Genomic DNA, 21,143 nt, shown 5'->3' with positions numbered 1-21,143 from the left:
TTGATCAGGGTCTGCAAACCACCGTGTAAGGACAGCCAGAGCTGTGCACGGGGCTGCTCCTGCTCCTGCTCCTCCACCCGGGCTGCAGCCATGAGAGCACAGCTATCTGCTCCCGGCGCTGGCTCTGCTCTCGTTGGTGCTGCCTTGCTTCAGCTCTGCATAGGGCTTGTCTGGGAATATCAGGGCAAAGGTTGGAGCTGAGCTGGGCTGTGCTTGCTCCTCCCTAGCTGGAAATGACAGTCGCCTCGCTCCCTGGGCTTTTTCCCTTCCTGTGCCAGCGGCTGCATCCCTGAGCCTTTGTCTCCACATTCCCCAGGCTCTGCCTGACAGCCCTTGCTGGAGGTCCAGCGTCCCCAGTGAAGGCAGGAGGAGGCGCAGGGCTAGAGGTTGTACAGCCCTGGACCTAATTTATTGGGCTTGCTTTCTTCCCTCCTTTCTCTTTTCTGAGAGAGGCCCACTAGAGAGGCAAGGGGAGGGAGGAAAAGGGGTTTAATTTTCTCCTGTTATCTGGTGTCTCCAGCTGTGAGTCACGCTGACAGCCCTGGGCTGATCAAACACGCGAGCAGCCTCGATTCAGTGTCCCGTCTACATGGTCATAAATAATGTAAGTGCTCTGCCCCTGCCTGAGCCCATATCCTGGCAGCAATGCACCAGCACGTTCCCTCCTCCTGTTGCCATCATGTTGGGCTCCCGCCTTCATTGCTTGTGACATGGAGTCATTAGGCATTAGCAGTTGGCATTGGCAGCTAATGACACAATCATGTGCAAACGTGTTCTTCCTCCAAGCAGGACTTTTTCAGCCAGAAATTTGGTGCTCTCCCTCCCATAGAGATGGAGTCTCTCTGACCCCTCTGCCAGGTTTGTTTTTATTTCTTATGCACTTTGCGAGTCCAAAAGTTTCCAGATACAGGAACTGAGCACCTCTTTGGAGTGAAATACAATGCACTCTACTTAAAAGAAAGGATAAAAGTTTACCAAAGCCACTGGGAGCTTCTCAGCTGCCTTCCAGCCACGGGTCTTGACATGGTTTTTACAAGTTAAAATCTCCCCACTTAATAATTTGAGTGGTTAAAGCAGAGGTATGCTAAATGCCAGGCTTTGAAGCTGTATGAGGTGGGTGGCAGAGGTGGTGGGTGGGAGCCGTGCAGGGCAGGACAGGCCACCTTCCTCACCTTCATCTGTGCCACAGTGACAGGGCTGGTCTCTGCTTTGCTGGGGAGATGCTGTGCAGCCCGTCTGGCAAGCACATGGTTGATCTGGCTGCAAAATGGGATGGGGACTTGTCTGCGCACGACAAGGCTGCGAGTAGGGGTCCCCCGGTGTCAGATTCCGCCAAGTGAGCGGTGGCTTAATGCTGCTTCTTTTCTCTCCAGTTCCTTCAACTGCAGGAAGCGGCAAGAAACCAAATGGACGTGGGTTGGTTTGGGTGAACAGACCCCGAAAATACCAGATGATTTTGTCTGAGCAGTGCCTTTATTGTCATGGCAGCATCGTTACCTGCACCAGCTAAGGGGAGAGAGGGCTGCTTCGGCTCACTGCATCCCAGCAAACTTCTCACCGAGCTCCCCACAGGATTTGCTGCTTTTGTTGCCGTTGATTGGTTCAGGCATGTTTAATCCCAAGGGCACTTCGGGGTTTAGCTCTTTGCATCTCGCAGGCCAGCACTCAGAGATAAGTCAGTGTAATTTGCAAAGCTTTCAGTGGTGGCGAGGCTTGTGGTTATTCCGAGTCTTCATGGAAATGGTTTGGACACCAGCAGGCTGGTCCTTTTGTCTGTTTTCATGTCAGCATTTAGAAGGAGTGCAGGAGCAATTTCTGGGGCTGGAGATGCCTGAGGAGTGAGTGTGCACCTCCTGGTCCCTCCAGACTCATAATTACTGGGCCTGCAAAGGGACTCGGTAACTCCCCGTGCAGCTCTACATTAGAAAAGCACTTAGGGGCTGCTCCGCTGCCCGCTGAATGCCTTTCGCCCTGTAATTTTGTGGGTGGGCTGCAGGACTCTGTGCTCAGATATTACTGCACTACTTCAATGCTGGAGCAGGTTCTGCTGAGGAGGCCAGGAGGGTAAACTGCTTATTTCTTACAGCCGTATAAATCTGATGTTGCCACCAAATTGTTGCAATGTGGCTTTGAAGGGGGTTTTGCCTTTCTGTGGTCCATGGCTGCAGAGTCCGTATTTCTATGTTAAGAAATCAAGAATCAAGTAATTGAATCTCTCTCCCCCTTCCTCTAAAATCAAGTAATTGAATCAAAGATCACGTGATTTTTTTAAAAAAAGAGAATAGAGTTCATTTTGGGTTCTCTTTATTGGCTTCTTAAATTCTGAGCTTTGCGGCCTGCTGGGAGTGTTTTATCGAGCTCTTTTCACAGCTGTGAGTAGGATGGACTTAACTGCCTGTTATCCTGGGACCCAGGACCTGGGTTCTCCAGAGGTGGCCAGAGTCCATGGGGACTGGGAAGGGGACAGTTTTAGCCTGGGTGACCCTGATGCTGTGGCTGGGGTTGTGTTGCTCCTGACCCCTGCAAGGGGCATGCCAATCCCAGCTGAGGTGCAACCTGTGTGAGTAAGACCCTGAGGAGGAAAAATGTTGCTGTTTTGTTGGCATCTGAGTGGCTCGGGATTGTGCCTGACAGCAGGAGATGGTCCCTAGGGTTGAGCTGCCAATGGCTGTGACTGGTCACCCAGAAAGCTGCTGAGGATGCAGTCGGATGAGCTTCATTGGGATGCAAACGGATGTAAATTCCTGTAAACATATGTCTCGGTGCAGGTAGCAGCTCGTGCCCAAATTATGCAAATGTTCTAATCCAATAATGCTAATGTCATGATTATCCAGCAACACGATGTTCATTAATATGGTTCCCTGGCTCCTACACCCATCACTGTCAACGTGATTATGCTGAGGCAGAGACTTGCAGTGTCTCTGGCAAGTGGAGCCGGTCTCAGGGGAGGAAGGGAACACCCAGGTCATGGTGGCACCAAGAAGGACCATTCGTCTGCCTGGTGAGGCCCGCAGGTGCCATGTGTCCTGGGGAGTCCCCACCACGTGCCTGGCCGAGGTACCACCTGGCTGCCACGCTCTCCTCGGGAGGCCTTTCCTCCCAGCAGGAGACCCAGAGCAGATTTCGCAGTCCCCAAAAGCCTGCAGAGTGCTAAACAAGCATTTCTTAATATCCATCTCTGTGATCAGATGAACAGGACTAGCAGGGCCATCTAGTGACTCCTCTGGCTGCTTAATGACCTGGGAGGTGCCCCCCCTTAGATAGGTATAATTTTAATGTTTGTATTTTGAACCATATCCCGTACATGTCCACCTTTCCCTCCATCTCCCCTTTTTTTGGCTGGTGGTTATCCCTTGCTCTGCAGTTTTGTTTTCCCTGGTTCACTACAGAACTGGAAAATGCTTGGGCTTCCCCACGGTAGAATGGAAATTTGTCGTGCGTCGCCTTGGGTCGGGTGACATAAGGTCAGATGGCTAAATAGCCTCTAGATCTGAGAGGCGAGGGATCCTGCAGGCTGCCTTGCCTTCCTCAACGCCGCCAGTAAAGCTGCTCTCCGGGCAGGAGTCCGCTTGTCTCGGCTGTGGCCTCAATTTCTTTGCTGCTAACCCGCAGGTGCCAGTGTAGCCGCTTGCCGGGGCACTGCGGGGCTTCCTCGTCGCCGGCTGCTCCTGCAGCTTTGTGCCGGCTGGCAGCCACGAAGAGCTCAGAGCTGCCTGCCCCGGGGAAGGGCTCAGCACACCACCCCGCTGCCACCCCAGCTGGCAGGATTGCTCCCTCATGTACCTCCCGCGGGTACATCCATGGGGTTTTTTGCAGTCCCCAAAAGAGCGGGTTTATCTCTGTGGTGCAAACACGAGCAGTCCTGCCCAGTTCAGGGAAGCTGGGGCTGTTTGCCTCCTCCAGCAGCCTGACCCCGTAGCAGATACAGATTTGCCCTTCTCCTCGCATGACTCCAGAGCCTTTCATTTTGTTCTTTCATTTGTGCGCTTATTGCAATGTTGGCATGATGTTGGGATTTGCGGATGGGGCCAGGAAAATGCCCTGGCAGCCCATTCCCTCGCAGCTCCCCAAGGCTGGTTGAGCCTCATGATCCAGGGACGGGCAGGACAACTCCCAGCCGCGCTGGCAGCAGCTGGGAGGAGCAGCAGCCAGGACAGAGCTCCGCCAGCCTTTGCAGGGCTGTGACAGGTACATTTACCGCACCAAGTATCGGCACCAAACGGGGGCTTTGGTTGGATTGCTTTTGACAGGATGTCGTTAGCCTGATGTGTATGTGGGAGAGGAGCAGCTATAATACTCTCTTAATGCAGCCAAATTGCTCTTTAATTCTGCAAAACCAAGATGTTATTTCATGAATCCCCAGAGCTCGCTGTGCAGCATCTTGATGCTGCCGGTTATCTGTGGCCTTTTCCCTCCACCTGCATCCAGCTACAGCTTCTCGGAGCGTGGGGTGGGAGCAGCGCTCCCCTTGCCTCTGCAAAGCTCGGCTGCTTTCTGCCCTCGCTTGGCTTCGCGTGTGTTAACTCTGGAAGCTAGTGGTGACTCCTGAAATGCCTCCTCCCACCAAAATGTGAGCAGAAAGTCTGTCAATTTCCATGGCAACAGGGCTGGGCCCTAAATGCTGATGTTAACTCTGTTTCTGGACATCTGTAGAGTCTGAAGAGCTGGGTGTGTGGGAGGCAGCAGTGCCCAGCCCGAGTACAGCTCCCCAGGCCAACACTTGCTGCTTGTCCCAGCTGCCATAGGGTAAGGTGCTGCTGCAGAGTAGACATCGGGCTTTGCTCCTGGCTACCTGGAAAGTCTCGAGAAGTGATGTTGTCATCCTCCTGCAGCTGGGAGACAGTCGGGAAGTGCAGAGGTAAAAGCAGGGTAAAACTACTAAGACAAGTCAGCTGGATAATCTCAGAGGACATTGACTCCAGCTCGGAAAGGCACTGAGAGCAGATAAAATTAGCCTAATAAGAGTTGATGCTACACAGAACTCTCCTCTCCCTTGAATGCGAGGGATTGGGTCTGCATTTAGCTTAGAGGCACATAAGGAAAAGAGCCACCACAATGTGAAAAGGTGGCTTTGCCTGGCCTTGCGATGGCAAACCTGCTAAGGCTCTGGAGTTAGGGAGAACCCAAGGACCATGAGGGAAATAAGGGGAAAAAGTCAAAAAAGGCTCATTCCTAAGAAAATATCTCTGAGGACTGGGCCCTGGACAGTGCTGTGTCCTGAGATGGGATGTCAGTGAGGGTGAAGCAGGACGAAGGCAGTTAGGGGAAGGGTTCTTGCACTAGGGCGTTTCGGGGCTGCTGGGGCTCAGGGTCCTGCTTTGCCCAGGGCTGCCCTGGCCCCTCTCTCCTACAAGTTTTGTTTCCCGTGGTCTGCAAGACAGCACAATGAAACGGCAATACCAGAGCGGGGAAAGTGGCTCACACAGAGCGGGGAACGTGGCTCACATTTCTGTTGAGGGCTGAACCTAAATCATCCCGCGTTTGTAACCCAGCAGAGCGAGCTGGGTGCTGCCGCCTGCCAGCACAGGCAATTCACGGTGCCTGCCCTCTCTGCCTTTGGGAGACTCCCGAAAGCAGCTAGACCAGCCGCGGGGATGCACGTTTGCCTGCACAGGTTAGATGGGGTGCATGGGATGGGGATGCCTCTGCTCTCACCCTGGGTTTGGGGAGCAGTGGGTGCGTGGGCCGTGCTTGCGCAGCGGCAGAGCTGCCCGGTGCCTTGCTGGCGGGCTGCCTGGCTGCTCCCCGGCCCCACCGGCTACAGCCTCCGTGTTGAGAGACACGTGGAGGCCAGGAATGCTCAGGGGCAGCGCACCCTCCCCTCGTGCACCGTTCAGTTGGATTTTCCTGCAGCTTCCCCTTCTCACTGCGCGCAGATCCACCCCTAGTGAATTTGTGTGTATTTAATATGTGCGACGGATAGCTAATATTTGCAGCAACTGATTATCTACTCTGGTTGATTTGCCGGTGAATAGCGTGTTGGAAACGGTATGTCAGGGTGCACATGCACAGCACGTTCCCTCCCCGAACAGGAGGGCAGACATTTCACAGGACTCCAAAAACCAGTGCATTAAAATTACAAAACAAAACACCAACTATTTTGGGATTCACATCTAAATGGCAACATATGCTACACATTAAACATCAGCCCCTACTGAAAGTTTAGCTATTCTGGGCCCATCCTGAATGGCACTGAAGATGCACAGAGAGCAGATGCCTCCCTACCTCCTCCTGTCCTCTTGGAAGCTCCCCTGCAGGTCCATCTGTGGGTAGCAGAGTGCTGGCGTGGAAGACGCCATCCACCCTTGCCACTAGTTGGGTCTTTCATAAGGTCTCTGGGAACCTTAAGTAATATTTTGAGGGGAGAGGGCTCGCTCTTGCTGGCATTTGCCCTCTGCCTGGCTTTTGGAAATGGTTTGTTTGTGTCTGCTTTGCAATAGAGTGTGGGCTGTATTTTACCACAGTGATTTTGTTCACAGCTAGTAATTGCTGGTTAAATCTGGTCAAATGATGGTTGTTAGCAGGGCCTGTTTGAGCACAGATAACCTCAGATATTATTTGTGCAGAGGAGCAGTGGGGGCCAGGGTGCCCTGGGATATTGGCACTGCCGGGGAGCCTTAATCGGCACAGCCTGGAGTAAGCCTCTTAGGATTATTTAGCCAAGTTTCCTAGTTATCATTATTATATTGCTTTATTTAGCAAATGCAAAGGGTGTTTAACCAGGTAGGGTCCACAATGCACTCGACGGGCTCAGCCAAGCCTCCCCAGCAATCGAGGGTAGGGATCTTTCAGGGGAAGCAGCCTCATTGCTGGTGGCTGTGCATCAGCCAGAAGACCATGCCTTGCATGAGCCAAGGAGCAAGGCACACGTTGCTTTTCAATTAACCCCTTTCCCATGCGCACAGCCATGCTGGAGCTAAGCTCATTTGACGAAGAAAGAAATATGTTTCGTATCTACCAGTGGGGTGGACTGAAGACAACGTAGGTCCAAAGTCACCCAAAGGGATGGAGGGGTCTCTTCCAGCAGTGTTGGCAGAGCTGGGCTGGCAGTGTTGATAATCCCCTGTTCCTGCCCCTGCAGCCAGATTGAGCTGGCATTATCTGCTGGCACCCTCTCACACCTAAGGCTGTGGGTACTTGTGGTGGCTTAACAGAGGCTTAAAAATGGTTGGGAAAAAGCAAAAAGCAAGCTAGGGCTCTGCAGACTGGGGCTGGGGCTGCCTTGTGTCACCTTCCTGGGTGACTGTCAAACCTCCCAGCTCCCAACCTGCAGTGGGTCCCCCCGAGTTCAAGAATGAGTAAGATCCAGAGGTAGTTCCCCCAAACAGAGGCATCATCTCTGTGCACTCTTCAGGCTCATGTCTTCTCCAGCAGCACCAGCAGAGCAGAGGGTTTCTGTGAGATCATTTGGGTTTGAGCTGACAATGTATTAAATAAAGAACTGGTGGGTCAGTCACTGAATCTCTCTTAAGCGATGGGGATGTGCAATCCTGCTGCTGTACTTTTCATTTGGAAAGGGACTGATTAAACTGGAATCAGCCCCTGTTCTTGTTGATTTAAACCTGGAGTAACTGACAGCAGAATTTGATACTTAGTGTTTGAAACAAATTTGGTTGAAGTGTGTCCTGAGGACAGCCTGTATTTTTGGATGCATGTTTAACCTATGTGCTACTGTTTTGTTTGCTGCAGGAACGAACGCTCCTTCTGTTTGCCTGTTGGTGTAGCACTGGCAGGACGGCTCCCTGGTCACGTAAGGAAGCTGGGCTGCTGCATGGCTCTGCTCAGGGCATGGGGTGAGTTAGTGGCACAGGCTTTGCTTTGGATGTGCTTAAGCCTCTGCTTGTGCCCCTGTTCAGGACAACATTTAAATTAAAGTCCAGGCTGTCCCGGGTCAGGATGCTTTTCTGAGCGTGGGCTGGAGTTGGAGTGATGCTTCCTGCATCCCGTGTGCCAGCTGTCATTATGGGATGCTTTTGGCACACCAGCCCATGCCCTCATCTGACCTGAGCAGCCGAACCTCTCTGTTGCACCTCAGAACAAGCTGCTGAAGTGCAATGATGTCGTGTGTGCTGAGCTTAGGATCTTGTTGCAACTTGCACGCACCACTGGGAGGAAACACAGCTGTTGGCAGGGACAATGTGCTCTTCTCCATCATCCAGTTCCTGCTCTGATGTTGACTCCGTGATGCCTACCTTCACCTTCTCTAAAAGATGTCCTCCCTTCCTCCAGGGGTGGGCTATCCCCCTGCAGAGTGGCTCTGCTCCCTGCCAGGCAGAGCTGTCGGTCCCGCTGCTGGAATCGGCAACGTAACGTTTAAACTATCTATCTCCCCTCTTGCGGAGCTGGAGTGTTCCCCCTTTGGGGAAACGAAGGCTGCGTGCGTGGGCACTGCAGTAGCTCTGAATCACCCCAGCAGAGCGAGGGATCAAATCAAGTCACATTCCAGGGCATTAGACAGACGGTGGGAATTAAAAGCTTTACCTGGAAACTGGCTTTGTATCTCCCTGCTTTTGTCTCCCAGCCCAACCCTCTATTTTTGTCCCTTTTACCTTCCGTGTTGTCGTGCGTCATGTATGCCAGGGCTTGGTGCCTGGTTGTGCAGTCACCCCCAGCCACGTTCAGGGAGCCCTCAGTAAATATTGGGCTGTGCAGCCTAGAAGGAAACATTCAGGCAGTATGAGAAGGTAGGAAAAGTGTGGTTTATCAAAAACAAGCTGCTTTGGGACTCATTAAAAGCTAAGGAAGGGCTCCAGCTTCTTTCAGAAGGCTTGGGATCAGTCAGACTAGAAAGTCCCATCTGGGCTATTAGCAGTAAGTCTTGTTTTTGTTTCTTTCAGTCTATAAGGTCTGGGGACAGGGTGTCCCTTGGGGGCCAGTCCTGCCCTGACAGCAGGGAGGTTTGCCTGCTTCAGCTCTGTCTTCGCTTTTCCCTTAATCTGGTCCCCGCATGCACCCTCCCCTTGTGTCATCGGTTGCTCTCTGTGTCCCTGGGTGAGCTGAGCATCTCCCGTCGGTGCTGCTGGGCCTTGATCCTGGCTGTGGGCTGTCAGTGGTGCGGGGCAGCTTTTGGGGAGCTGCACGACGCAGGAGGAGGCAGAGCTCAGGGGGCTCCTCACCTTAATTACCAGAGCCTTGATTTTCTGACCTATAAAACAATCCTTGTCTATTTGGGTCTTGTGGTCTTTCTTGGAGGAAACATTTGAAATAATGATGCTTTTCTAATGGTAATAATGACATTAGGCTCTCATACATAACTTAATTTTATTTATCTATTTATTTGCCCTTTCTTAGAGGGAACTGCTGCTATTTTCTGGGCATTGGGCCCAATTTTTGCTTCATTCTGTCTGAGTCCACACTGCATCCTGGATGCTGCACCCAAAAATGGAGCCCGTGTGGATCCTGGCTGCTCCAAACCCGGAGGCAGCTCTTTGCGCCTCCCGTGATGTTCCCACCCATCGTCTTGCCACCTGCGAGGTTTTCAGCCTCGACCACACGAATGCGAAGCAGGTGGCATTTCCATCTGAATTAATATACTAGGAGTCCTTGGATGTGGGAAGGGGGTTAAACCGTCTCAGGCTGGATCCGCTGTTGGACCTTGCTGCAAGAGAGCAGTTTGTCTCCTGGCAGAGCAGCACAGATCACCTCTGTGCAATAGGTGGGAGCCGCCTCAAAGCGAAAATACAGCAGAGAGAGGAAGGAGTGGCTGAGCAGTATCCTGTTCTCCCAGGTCATTAGAGCATCCGTATGCATCATGTCTAGGTACAGAGCTATGACAAGTTTGGATGCTTCAGGAGAGAAATGTTTGCTTCCCAGCGAGAAGTAAATTAGGTTAGTTTGCCTAGTGTCAGTATGTTATGAGTCAGGGACGTTCATTAACATTTACCAAAATCTGAATGAAAACTGAATTCTTCATTAAGCAAAAAAGTTGGGTGTCATTTTGCTGGTTTTGGGGAAAATTCTCCAAAGAGCGGAGCTTTATTTTTAATAGACATCTGCATGCCAGCCTGCAGGAGACTGCAGTTCTGTGTGCATTGATGCGGGATCTGTATGTTGTCAGGTTACCTGGCGGTACCGGCTGTGATCAGCTTGACGTGGTGGTGGGTGACCAGCGCACGCAGCGTGTCCCAGCTTTGTGCCAGACCTGCCATGCCTGAGCCTGCAGAAAGTCTGCGCTGGGGGAGTTGCCCCTACAAAATATTTCAGACACATTTTCCTGGGCAGGGTGAGTTTCTATGCAGCGTTTCACACCGTGTTCTCGCAGCACTTGTCTTCTGACACTTCTTGCTCAAAAGTCCACTTCCAGTAGCTTGTGGAACCACAGATTTATTGATTTGGATGCAGGAGGAGATTAGGTAAAAACAGCAGTTTGAGACCAACTCCCTGAGCAAACCACAGCTCAGCATTTACCAGGGAGCCTGTGGCGGTCTGCAGGGAGCCTGTCCCCATCCTGGCTGGTGCCAGGGCCCTGTCCCTGCCCAGAAAGGTTGCCGGGGGAGTGCTGAGCCTGGCCACGCTGGCCGCGGGCCCTGGCCCAGCCCATCGCTCGCTCCTCTACGATGCTTTACCTGCTGCATTGCTCTATGCCGGCAGCCACAAGCTGGCTGGGAGAGGCTGTGCCGGCTGGGCTGTGAGCAAGTGCCATGTGTTGCTTCAGTCCCTGGTGCGTTCCCGGCCCTGGAGGCTGCGGGCAGCTCACCCAGCCCGCCCAGCTGGTGCTGAGCTCTGGAGGGGGCATCGCTGTGGGCTGAGGCCGGCTACGGCAGCAGGGCACCAAATCTGGGCTGCCCCTGCCCCTGCGAGCAGCGATGCGGCCGGAGCGGGGAGCGGGCAGCATGCCACCCGTGCCCCTGCTCAGTATGCAGCAGAGCACCTCCCTGGCACGTCCCCACAGCGAGCTGGGAGGGCACGGGGGCTGCCACGGTCCCCCGGGGGTCGGGGTAGCCCTGCTTCCCTCTCCGCGGCACGCCGGCGATGCGACGCAACGGGACAGCGGCTCCTGACCCCGAGCGGTGACCTTCCCCGCCTCCGGCGAGGTCTGGGGAGGACCGACCCCGCTTTGGCAGGGAGATGGGGCGAACGGGTGCGGGGAGGTGGGCTTCGACCCAACTTGCGTTTCGCTTCCCCCGGGGCGCGGCGGGGCTTTACTGGGGAAGGGGCGGGGGGCTGGCTGCCCACGCTGGCGGCCATGCGGCCAGGGCGGCGGGCTGGCCACAGCCCTCATTCCTTCGCTGCTGGGTACCGCTTTGTTGCTAGCTGGTGACATCACCCGAGAGCCCACCCCCTGCCTCTTATCCGTCTCTCCGTCTCGCTCATTTATTCACAGGCAGCGCTGGCAGGATCAGGGGCTGCGCGAGAGCCGGAGCTGGCGGCAGCAGCATGCGTGCGGCGTCTGAGGTTCAGGGTGCGAGAACCACGTAAGGTGCCCGCCAGAGCCTCCCCCCTCACCTACCTCCGCTTCCCCCGGCAGAAACTTCACAGCTTCCTCACGCACGGTCCGGGCTTCTCCGGGGGGGCTTGGCACCGACAGCCGCATGCATGACACTCCGAAAAGGAGAGAAAATGACCATAAGTATCCAGGAGCACATGGCTATTGACGTCTGCCCCGGCCCCATCAAACCCATCAAGCAGATCTCCGACTACTTCCCCCGCTTCCCCCGCGGGCTCCCCGCCGCCGTCGGCCGCAGCGGCACCCTGCGCTCCGCCGTCAGCCAGCCCTCCGTCAGCCCCGCCGAGGCCCCCCGTGAAGAGGACGAGGACGTGGACCAGCTTTTCGGGGCGTATGGCACGACGCCTGCCGAGCAGCCGGCCAAGTGCCAAGCGCCTGAGGAAGTGGTGGACCCCGAGGGCTATGAGTCCGACGACTGCAGTGAGTTCCTAAGTTTCCACGGGAGTTTGCCGGGTGCTGAGGGCAAGGGTGGGTCTTAGGACTGGTCCCCCATCTTGCTGCTTGAGCTGTGCGCCTTTCCCGGCTGCCGGCCACGCTGTCCGTTCCTGGGATTACACTGCAGCAGTGACAAGCCCTCTGCTCTAGCCAGGGAGGCTGTCACAGCATCACTCCGGCGCTGCCCGTGGGTGGAGGGAGGCCCTGGGAGCGTGCCTGCTGCAGCCAGGTTGGCCGCTGAACCCAAACTAGGGAAGTCTCCCAAGAGCCACCAGTTGCTGTGCTTTGCTGGTGTGGTTGATGCACTTCTCTGCCTCGTCCCTGCTCGGCTCCTTGCCTCCGAAGGCTGCCAGCTGGGCTCAGACCCTTCGGTTAATCCGTCTCGGTGGTGCAGCCTGCTCCAGCCACGCTGCTGATTAGCTGGCGATACGCTCCAGCATCGCCCGGCTCCAGATCGGGGAGATTTGTTCAGAATGACATCTGCACGGGAAATCTCTGCCCTCTCCCTCAGCAAACTCCAGCGTGTCATTCCTCACCCTCCAGCTGCAGACAGAGCCCTGCATGAGACCAGGGGGGGCTTTTGAACAGAAGGCTTTGGTTCTGGTAGATGCAGGTGTTTGCAGCGAGGTTTAACCCCTCCCCACCCAAAACGTCCTTCCCACCCAGCTCAGTGGAGCTTGCAGGCTGCAAAGCAGCTGCTGTCTGGCTCTGCCAGCCACGGTGGCCAGGATAGTGTTGCTTTCCTTAAGGTCGGCTAAAACCCAAGGTCTCGATTCAGCCCAGCCTTTAGGGGCCAGATCCTGCGAGGGCCTGAGCGCAAAGTTTGAAGCCGGGAGGTGCCGAGGAAGGGAGTCAGTGCTGCTGAGCAGTGCTGCGTGCTCGTCCTGGGGGAAGGGGGAGGCTGAGCTCCCACGACGCTGAGCTGTTTACGGCCCAGCGCCGGGCAGGCGGTGGCTTTCCCTGTGCAAAATGTCACAGCCCTGCCTCAGCATCGCTCCCTCGCTGCTGGGCGCTGGGCTGGCCTGGGCTGCTGCCATCTATGCCGGACCCTGGAGCAAGAGCCCAGGGAGAGCTCCATGAAGGACTGTGCTTGCTACAAGGTGGCACGGCTGTCCCTGTGCCCCCTTTTGCCTGCTGACCACCAGCTACAGCTCCAGGAGAGGCTGAGGCTCTGGGTCCAAGCCCCAAACCGGCGCTCCCTCCTTCCCCATCCTGGTGTCAGGGTCACGCTCCCTTTGGAAGAGGCGAGAGCCTCTGCACGCCCAGAGAGAACATCTCTGCTAAGCTGCGTTTGTCCCAGCAGGGCAGTTAACACTGACTTTAACTGGATTTGGGTTATTTGCTGCTCTAATTATTAGATCGTCTTTGCTCATCCCGGCAGTAGAAATGGGAGCAACTGGGCTTCAGGGGCAGAGGTGTGTGTGGGAGCCAAAGCACTTGAGGCCCTGGGGCGCAGCGCTTTCACGGCTGACTCGGCTGACTCGCAGGGAAATTGCCTTCGGTGCTGCTTCTTGCATTTACCCCCACCAGCGATGCTGGAAGCAGCTTGGCTCAGTGCCGGGGGCCGGCGGGTGTTTGTCTCACCCCGGCTGGTGTTAAGAAGAGTGTTTCTTGCAGCGTAACAGGTGTCAGGCAAACTGCTGAGGCTGTTTTGTCAGATGTGGTGGGTTTTCAGCTGGCAAAGGCACGGCGGTGCCAGGAGCAGAGTGGGGAGGTGGGACTGCTGGTGTCACATCTCTGGGGACAGTACAGGATGGGCCCGGCGGCTCTCAGGGCACTGGTTGGCATAAATGCGCAGGATGAAACTGTCACTCCTCCATGTTTAGCAGCCAAGTCGCAAAGCCAGATGAGGGCTTGCTGGCCCCATTTCCCAGGCGGGGAACGGGGAGGGGATTCGTGCAGCCTGACTTGAGCCGTCGGCTATGCTGGGGAGAGTCTTTTAGCTCCCCCACATCCCTGGCGGGTGATTCAGGGCTGTTGCATTAGTCACCTGCACTAAATTTCCCCTGGGGAACCTGTCTCCACCTGTACAGCAGAAGAGAGTTGGGGTTTAGGTGGTGTCAGTTCCCTCGGGTGACACGCAGGGTTCAGGGATTTGACCGAGGTCTCTGGGGATGGTGGTGTCGGAGCTTGAGCGCAGCACCCACAAGTTGAGGTCTTGCTGCGCAGGGACATGTCTTGCCTCGCTCCCCAGAGATGCTCCCTGCACAGCCCCTGGAGAGGTGCAGGGAGAGGGATTTTGCCATGGCAGGATCCATCAGGAGGAGAAGGAGGAGAGGACGACTCCTTCCCGTTTATCCCACCTGCCTGCGCATTTCCCTCCTCCAACACCAAAGCGATGGTGCTGGCTGGATGGATGGGAGGAGTAGAGCTGCCCCTGCCTGGAGAAATGCAGCATTTGTCTGGGTTTCCCCTACACTCGTTCCTGCCCAGGTTTACTTCTCCAGCCTGGTGTTTCTGGGTTTCCAGCAGCACTGAGACTGATGGGTGACGGGGCCGTGTTTCTCAGTCACGGCAGCACTGCAGGGTGGCATCGGGCAGGGGCAGGACCAGAGCTGCCAGCATCCCTGCCCGACCTCCGGCACCCCTGGCAGGGCTGCAGGGAGCCGTGCAGGGTAGGTCCTGCCTGCGCCCTGCTGCAGCTCGCCCGGGCTGGCTCCTTGTACCGCGTTTCTTAATCTTTCGCCGAGTGGCATTCCTGACCCCACCAGCAATCCTGGGAGGTGCCTGCGGAGCCGGCAGGAGCTTCCCTCCTGCAGAGGGCCTCTCCCTGGGATGTGGGCAGCCACAGAGCAGGACAGCCCTGGGAGAAGCATCAGTGGCTGCTCCCATTCAAGCAGGGTGGCCTGAGCCAGCAGTTTGGCATCCCCAGGGAGGAGAGACCTGTGTGTGTCTGTGCATGTGTGTGTTTGGTGCTTTGGAAACCCAAGAATCCCAGGGCTGCTGGAGGCAGGTGGGATCCCTCCAGAGATGGCCAGGGACCTGGCCGAGCTGTGGTAGGGTGAGAGGGGACCCGCTGACCTGGGCATTCGCCACGGGCAGATGGCACCCGTCACTGGGAGGCTGATGCAGAGGCTCGAGTTGTTGGCTCTGGGGCATGTGGGGCTGAGGCCAGTGGTTCAGGGCACCGCAATGCAGCGCTGCGGAGCCGGGGAGTGCAGTGCCCAAGGGAGCTGTGGAAGTGCCAAGGAAAACAAGCGTGGTCTCCGTAGGGCAGCCATAACCAGCCTGTTGAATGCAGTGAGTGGCACGGAGGAGGCAGGGCCGCGGAGCTGACAGCAGATAATGAGCGGAGACTTTGGGGCTGGCCCTGGGAGCACTGGGAATCATCCGGAAGCCAGCCTTTCCCATCAGACCTGCCAGCAGCGATGCTGTGAGGATTTGCAGGCTTGTGGTCGGTACCAGGGCCTTTGGGAGACCCCTGGGAGAGGGACTTGTCACTGCCCTGTGCCTCCTCTGTCTCACCTCTGCAGAGATGCTCCGGGACTGGAGCCCAAGCTGTACAGAGCAGGACTCTTCCCTCAGCGGTTTTGTTCCCAACGGAGCTGCTGAGGAGGGGGAATGAGGCAGGAGCGGTGCGGAAACGCGCGTTTGGTGCAAACTCTGCAGAAGGGTGGTTTGGTGCCGTTGGACCAGCTCTAGCATCTGCTGTGAGCTGAGAGGACCAGCAGGGATTTGAGGATGGGAAAGAGGGATTCTCTCCTATTGCCTTGGGACACCCAGCTCTCAGCTTATCTGTGGTTCCCCTGGCTGGTGCCCAGGGACAGCAGCAGTGCCCTGTCCCCTGGGGTCCCCAGGCACCAGGGATGCTTCCCACCCAATCTGGCGGCACACTGCCAGGGGAACTCGGTTCACAAGAGAAATAAGCAAATGCCAGCTAGGTGGCAATGTGCCACCTGCGAGGAGTTCGGTCTCGCCTCTCATATCCCCTGATTCCACACAAATCCCTGCCCCTGGAGTGGCTGCGCTTTCCCTTCCACAGCACCAGTGTGAATTTGTACCTGACAGATTATTAAAGGTCTCTGGAATCTCCGCGCAAGCAGCACAGAGGGAGAAACATGGTCCCTCCGAGGGAGCGCTGCCGTGGCTGCTCTCGCTGGGGGACGGCACTGGAGGGAGCAGCCATCCTTCTTCTGTAAGGTGCAAACAAGTTTCTACCCCTTGAAGAAATGCTCCATTCCCCTGAGCTGCTGTTTGGCTTTGGAGCGAGGCTGTGGCCAGTGCTGGAATTTCCTCCCTCCTCTGCACGTTTTTGGCTCTAGCTTTTCGGATGGGGAGGCAGCCCGAGAGCAGGGGGGTTGCAGCGGGAGCTAGCGTTTCTGGAAGAGCTGCTCCATACTGTTCCTGCCAGTGCTCTAGGGCTGTTTATATATGTACAAACCCAGCCAATTTTATAGCGTGCCCAGCTTTATTCATGGGAGGAGCAGGCTCGCGAGCTCCCGAGCTGCAGCAGCATAAAAATGACTTCTCCAAACTACAGCTGAAAGGCCTGTCCTGGTGCACGGCTGCTCACGACGCCTGCTGCAAGCAACGCCACGGAAGTTATTCTTATTTTGAGCAAAGAAGATAATTAGGCAGGCAAAGCCATCATGCAGATATTAATTACTGGCTGCTTAAAGACGTAAAGAAGAATGAAGGTCTTAAGGGGTGCAGGGTTTGCAAGTCACCTGGCAATGCTTTTGGCCAGGCAGGAGGAGACAGGAGAGACAACAAGGGGAGATGTGCATTGAAACGATGAGGATATTTACTTCTGAAACGCAGCTCCTTAGCATATGCTGCCACTGCTATTTATAACCTTTGAATCGTCTTTTCAATCCAGATAAGGCCAAAAGAAGTTTTTTTTTTTAACTCAGGAAACTAAACAAACCACTGCTGATTTTGGCAGAGCCTGGCGCATGGTTTTGCCAACCATACCACGACCCAAGCTGCCTACACCAAAAAAACGCATACAGGTACGGGGCAGTGTTGGACCCCAGGTTTAAGGGCATTGGGGAGCTTGTAGCCCTCCCAGGGGAGACGCAGGGTGTTAACCGAGGTGACTTTGGATTAGCTCCTGTCTGGTTTCCCACAGGATACCCAGGTATCGGGAAGGTGCTGGCGTGGGATGAGCTCTTGCCCTTTCCTGCTGGCCGCCCCATCAGTGGTCCAGGTGGAGACTGCACATCGGGTGCTCCTTGTCCACCAAGGAGCCTTCAGCCCCCGGAGATGCTCGTTCCCAGGGGGTGGCCGTGGCCAGGGACACCCTGGAGTGCTGGAGATAAATGCAGGGCACCTGGTGAGGCCAGCACACGAGGGCAAGCAGGGTCTGTCTGGGCATCCCTCCTCCAACAGCGATGGAGGGAGCATATGTGTCGTGGCCTCCAGCGTCTCTGCTAATGAAGGAGCCACATGGCTGCTGGTTAACGAGGGGCGCTTCTTCTGCCTGGCTCCCTCCCTCCTCAGGAGACAATGCCTGGCTGGAGGAGGGAGGTTCCCTGCCCCGCAGTGGCTCTGCCACCCTCATCCCTTCACTGGCACCCCTCGCTCCAACGTGCTTGAGCCCAAGGGGTTCCCGGATCTTTCATCTTTGTATTTAACACTGAAGGCAATTTTGGGGGGTTGTTAATTGCAATACTGTATTTCATTAAAGGGAGAGAGAGGGAGAGATTTGAAGGCCATTTCTAAATTGAAATTGCTGACAGTCTAATTGCTGCTGACATCAGGGACCATTTAGTGCTGTAAAACATAATTGCATCTCTGAACTGTTCTGAGCAGATAAGTGTTCCTCTGAACACTCCTCCTGGAGAAGACAGAAGAGCTGATGAGCATCCATCAACCAGCCTCTCAAAGAAGTAGCTCCCTGCTCCAGAGCTTGCCAGGGGCTGGCGCTGTGTCTCCAAAATGAAGAACTATTAATTGCCATAGATTTTAAATGAAAAACCCACAACGAGGCAGGGAGCAGTTGCAAGGAAGAAGAGTTGTGCTCATTCCTCACTCCCGGTCCTGTTGAATTCAACCACATCTGTGGAGCTCCCAAGGAAGGAAGGTCTCCTGCCTGTGTGCTGGATCTGGTCCCTGCTGGGTTTTTGCGTAGGACTGGGAACGTCCTGCCCTGCCTGCGGCAGCGGCCCAAAGTCCTGTGGCAGCATGTGGTTCAGGGGCCGATGGGAATGTCCATGTCCCAGCATGGTGTGCTGTCCCTGGGGTACGTCCCAAAACCTTCCACAGGACGCCTTTTTCATGGAGTAGCTCGTGGTGATGCTGACTTCAGAAGCGTTCCATTTCCAGCTGCCTTTGTCACCTTCCCTGGCTAATGCTGAAACCCGCAGCGTTGCCTGTGGCTGTAGGTCTGTGCCAGAGGTCAGCGCTACCATCAGACCCGGGGCCTTACAGCTGTCAGGGTCTGCACCGCCTCGACTCAGCACCTTATGGGATCGATCCATCCCTGACGAACCGCGCACCCTCTCCCCGCGGAGGCATGTGATTCGCAAGCAGCAGCCCAAGCGGGTCTGTGCACGGACCGGGAGCGCTGTGGGTGCTGGGCAAGCTTGGCCCTGGCTGCGGAAGGCTGCTGGGACCGATGGTGCTGTTTTCCAGGGGTGTCTCTGAGGACTTCCAGGAGCTCGCTCCCACATGGAGCAGGGAGTCAGGCCTCGAGCTGCCCTGGCACCCATTGCCCATGCTGCCCTGCTGTGTGCCGCTGGACCTGGATGAGGCACTGCTGCACCCCAGGGAGGCAGGAGTGCATGCAGCCACGCGCCAAAGGGATCTTCAGCAGCCCGGCTTGGAAATGGCAAGAAATAATTTCTGTTCCTCCTGAGAAGTCATTTACTGACATTTTACATGGGGCTGTAAGTGCACAGAATTACTTGCTGCCTTTCAGGACCTTTAAAATTATCTCCATTGCAGAGGAAAATTAAAGCAATGGAAGAATAGGGACCTATCTTTTATAGTGCATTAAAAAGTACCTAGTCTGAAGGTTACTGAACCTGTGCTTTCTGTAAGGGAGAGCTAATCCAGACAATCCCCAGCAGTCTTTTTACTGCTCCACTCTGATCTCCCTGGCACAAAATCCATGAGCAGATTATCTTGGGAGCAGCAATGCTGATAAGCAGAGGGACTTAAGGCTTTTGGACTTCTTTTTAATTAGTTCTATAGTGGGGTTTTTTTGTGCACACCTCAATTTCTCCTAGTGCAGAGCCTTGCTGGGCTTTCTAATGGCAGTCATGCTGCAAAAGGTTTCCTGAGGTAAGGGAGGTAAGGAGCCCACTCAATCATCGCTTCCTTCCCCTGCGGGCTTTGCCGAAGCTTGTGGGTCTGTTCTACAAGTGTCGGTGCCTCTTCTACGTCTTGAGCATCTCTTGGGCAGAGAAACTCTTCTCCTTGGGGTGTCCCAGGCCACCAAGGTGGTAGATCTGCCACCCTGCGTGGGCCAGGCAAGGGCACGTAGCCTGCAAGGACAGGGGCTAGATAAAGGAGCAGAGCAGAGATTTATCACCGGGTTTTGCCTTTCATCCCGCAGGTATAAATAGAAGCTACTTCAGCCTCCCCGTCACCCTGGGCGCTGATGGGAAATGTCAGCAATAAACAATTTCTGCCGACTCCACCAACAAGGGCGGTAGCGGCGCTGTGCCAGGACGTCGCGGTGCCCGCAGGCGCCAGGCGCGCTCGCCGTATCCCACGGCTAAACCCAGAGACTCATCTGCCGGTTATGCTGGCCTCTAATAATTTTGTGGCCTACTGAATTAATCAAAATGCCCAAAGGTCAGTGGGAGAAGAGGCCGCATTCCTGTGCAAGTCAGATTTATTTTCCTTCTTAGAGCCTGTGTTAAATGTCAGACCCTGGCCAGCACTTTCCCATCAATCTCTCCCAATTCATGGAGAGGAAAGAGGGTCAGAACCTGCTAATGAGTTCAGCTCTCCTAATGGTTATTTTATCATTGGAGCGGAATAATTGTAATAATAACATTACATCCTGCCTGCTGTCTGGATTGCGCAAAGCTGCCTTTGTAATGCCTGACAAAGACATTTATTTATATTTTTTTATTTGCAGCCTGTGTGATTAGAGGGCAGCGTTCAGAATAGCCCAGTCGAGTTAAATACGTCTAGTAACAGCGCTTCGAGTCTAATTGCTGCCCTTTTCTTTTTTAGGCACTTGCTCCCCTAATTAAGAGCACAATTGAGTTGCATCTCAGCTGCGAGGACGGGTGGGAGAAGGAAAGCAATCAAAGAAGGGCGATTCGGCTGCTTTGCGGGGTGCCCTGTTCAGAGCTGGGTGCGCCCCTGGGTGGCTGCTGCAGCCCGGAGGCTTTGGGCCCAATCCTGCTGGCTGGAGACGGCGGATCTCCCACAGCCGGGGCTGGGTGTGCTGCAGGCGGTTTTGCAGGAGGGGGTGAGAGCGGTGAGACCTGTGCCGGCGTCCTGGTGTTGGCTTGCCTGGCTGCTCGCTCGGCGTGCTCCCCACTCCGGGAGCGCGGGGCTGGTTTTCCAGCTGGGCTGTGGTCCTGTGAGGGTTCACGGGTTGTGTGCCGCGGGAGGTGGAGGTCTCCCACCATCTCCTCAGGCCTCCGAGCATCCCCGGGGCCAGTCTGCCCGGTAGCGGCCGGCCAGGGTCGCAGGCAGCTTGAGCATCAGCCTTGTCTCTGCCTTTGCCGCTGTGCCGGATCCGTCAGCCGGCAGCGCGTCCCCAGGAGGGAACAGAGCCGGAGCGGCTGCGACCGCGCCGCAGGCGCTCTGCTCCTGCGGGAGATGTGTCCTCGGCGTCCGCCATCCCGCTGGGTGCTGGCTCTTGCAGCGGCGCTCGCCCTCGGCTCCGTAGCGGCACCTTAGCTGCCAAACCCCAAGTTAGCCTGATCGCTTTTGTCATCTCCATACGGCCGCGTTTTTAAGCAATTAGCACGACACGTTCCGCCGGTGTTTCTGCAGACCATTCCTTGGGAATCGAGACTCGCCATCAACAACAAAAAAATCTCCGCGTAGAGCAAAACCTCTCCAGGGCCGGAGGAGAGCTGGAAATGGAGCCCAGCAGGGCTGGGGGGGGCCAGGCACTCCCATCAATGCCCTCCCATCTGCTGGCAGCTCCGAGACGAATGGGAACTGCTCAAGGTTTGCTCATGAACCACCAGTGCTGGGGAGCAGGACCTTAGTCCTCAGTTGCAAAAGAAGCTGCTGCAGTGTTACGGTGCTTTTAGGTTTTGCCCGTCTTGCCGGAGCGGGGCTCCCCGCTGCCCTTGCCCCTGGGGCAGGTTGCAGCGCTGAGGAGACAGGAGGCTTTGTCAGTATT

The 21,143-nt window shown here is 55.6% G+C and overlaps 1 protein-coding gene across 3 annotated transcripts in view; it reads left to right on the top strand.

The window, feature by feature from the left end:
- Window positions 1-10,090: 10,090 nt before the first annotated feature.
- DOC2B (double C2 domain beta) overlaps window positions 10,091-21,143 on the top strand; it is a 38,038-nt gene continuing 26,985 nt past the window's right edge. The window contains exons 1-2 of one of the 3 annotated variants that reach the window (XM_069791036.1): window positions 10,091-10,222; window positions 11,324-11,866. In XM_069791036.1, the coding sequence (XP_069647137.1) occupies window positions 11,536-11,866 (331 nt within the window). In that variant the 5' untranslated portion in view covers window positions 10,091-10,222; window positions 11,324-11,535. Of the gene's footprint in view, window positions 10,223-10,311; window positions 11,867-21,143 lie in introns of those variants that run through there. The other 2 variants (XM_069791035.1, XM_069791034.1) reach the window with 2 other exon arrangements.

Source organism: Haliaeetus albicilla, chromosome 9, assembly GCF_947461875.1.
Source record: "Haliaeetus albicilla chromosome 9, bHalAlb1.1, whole genome shotgun sequence".
Taxonomy (NCBI): Eukaryota; Metazoa; Chordata; class Aves; order Accipitriformes; family Accipitridae; genus Haliaeetus; species Haliaeetus albicilla.
This window is presented reverse-complemented; position numbering and strand designations above follow the sequence as displayed.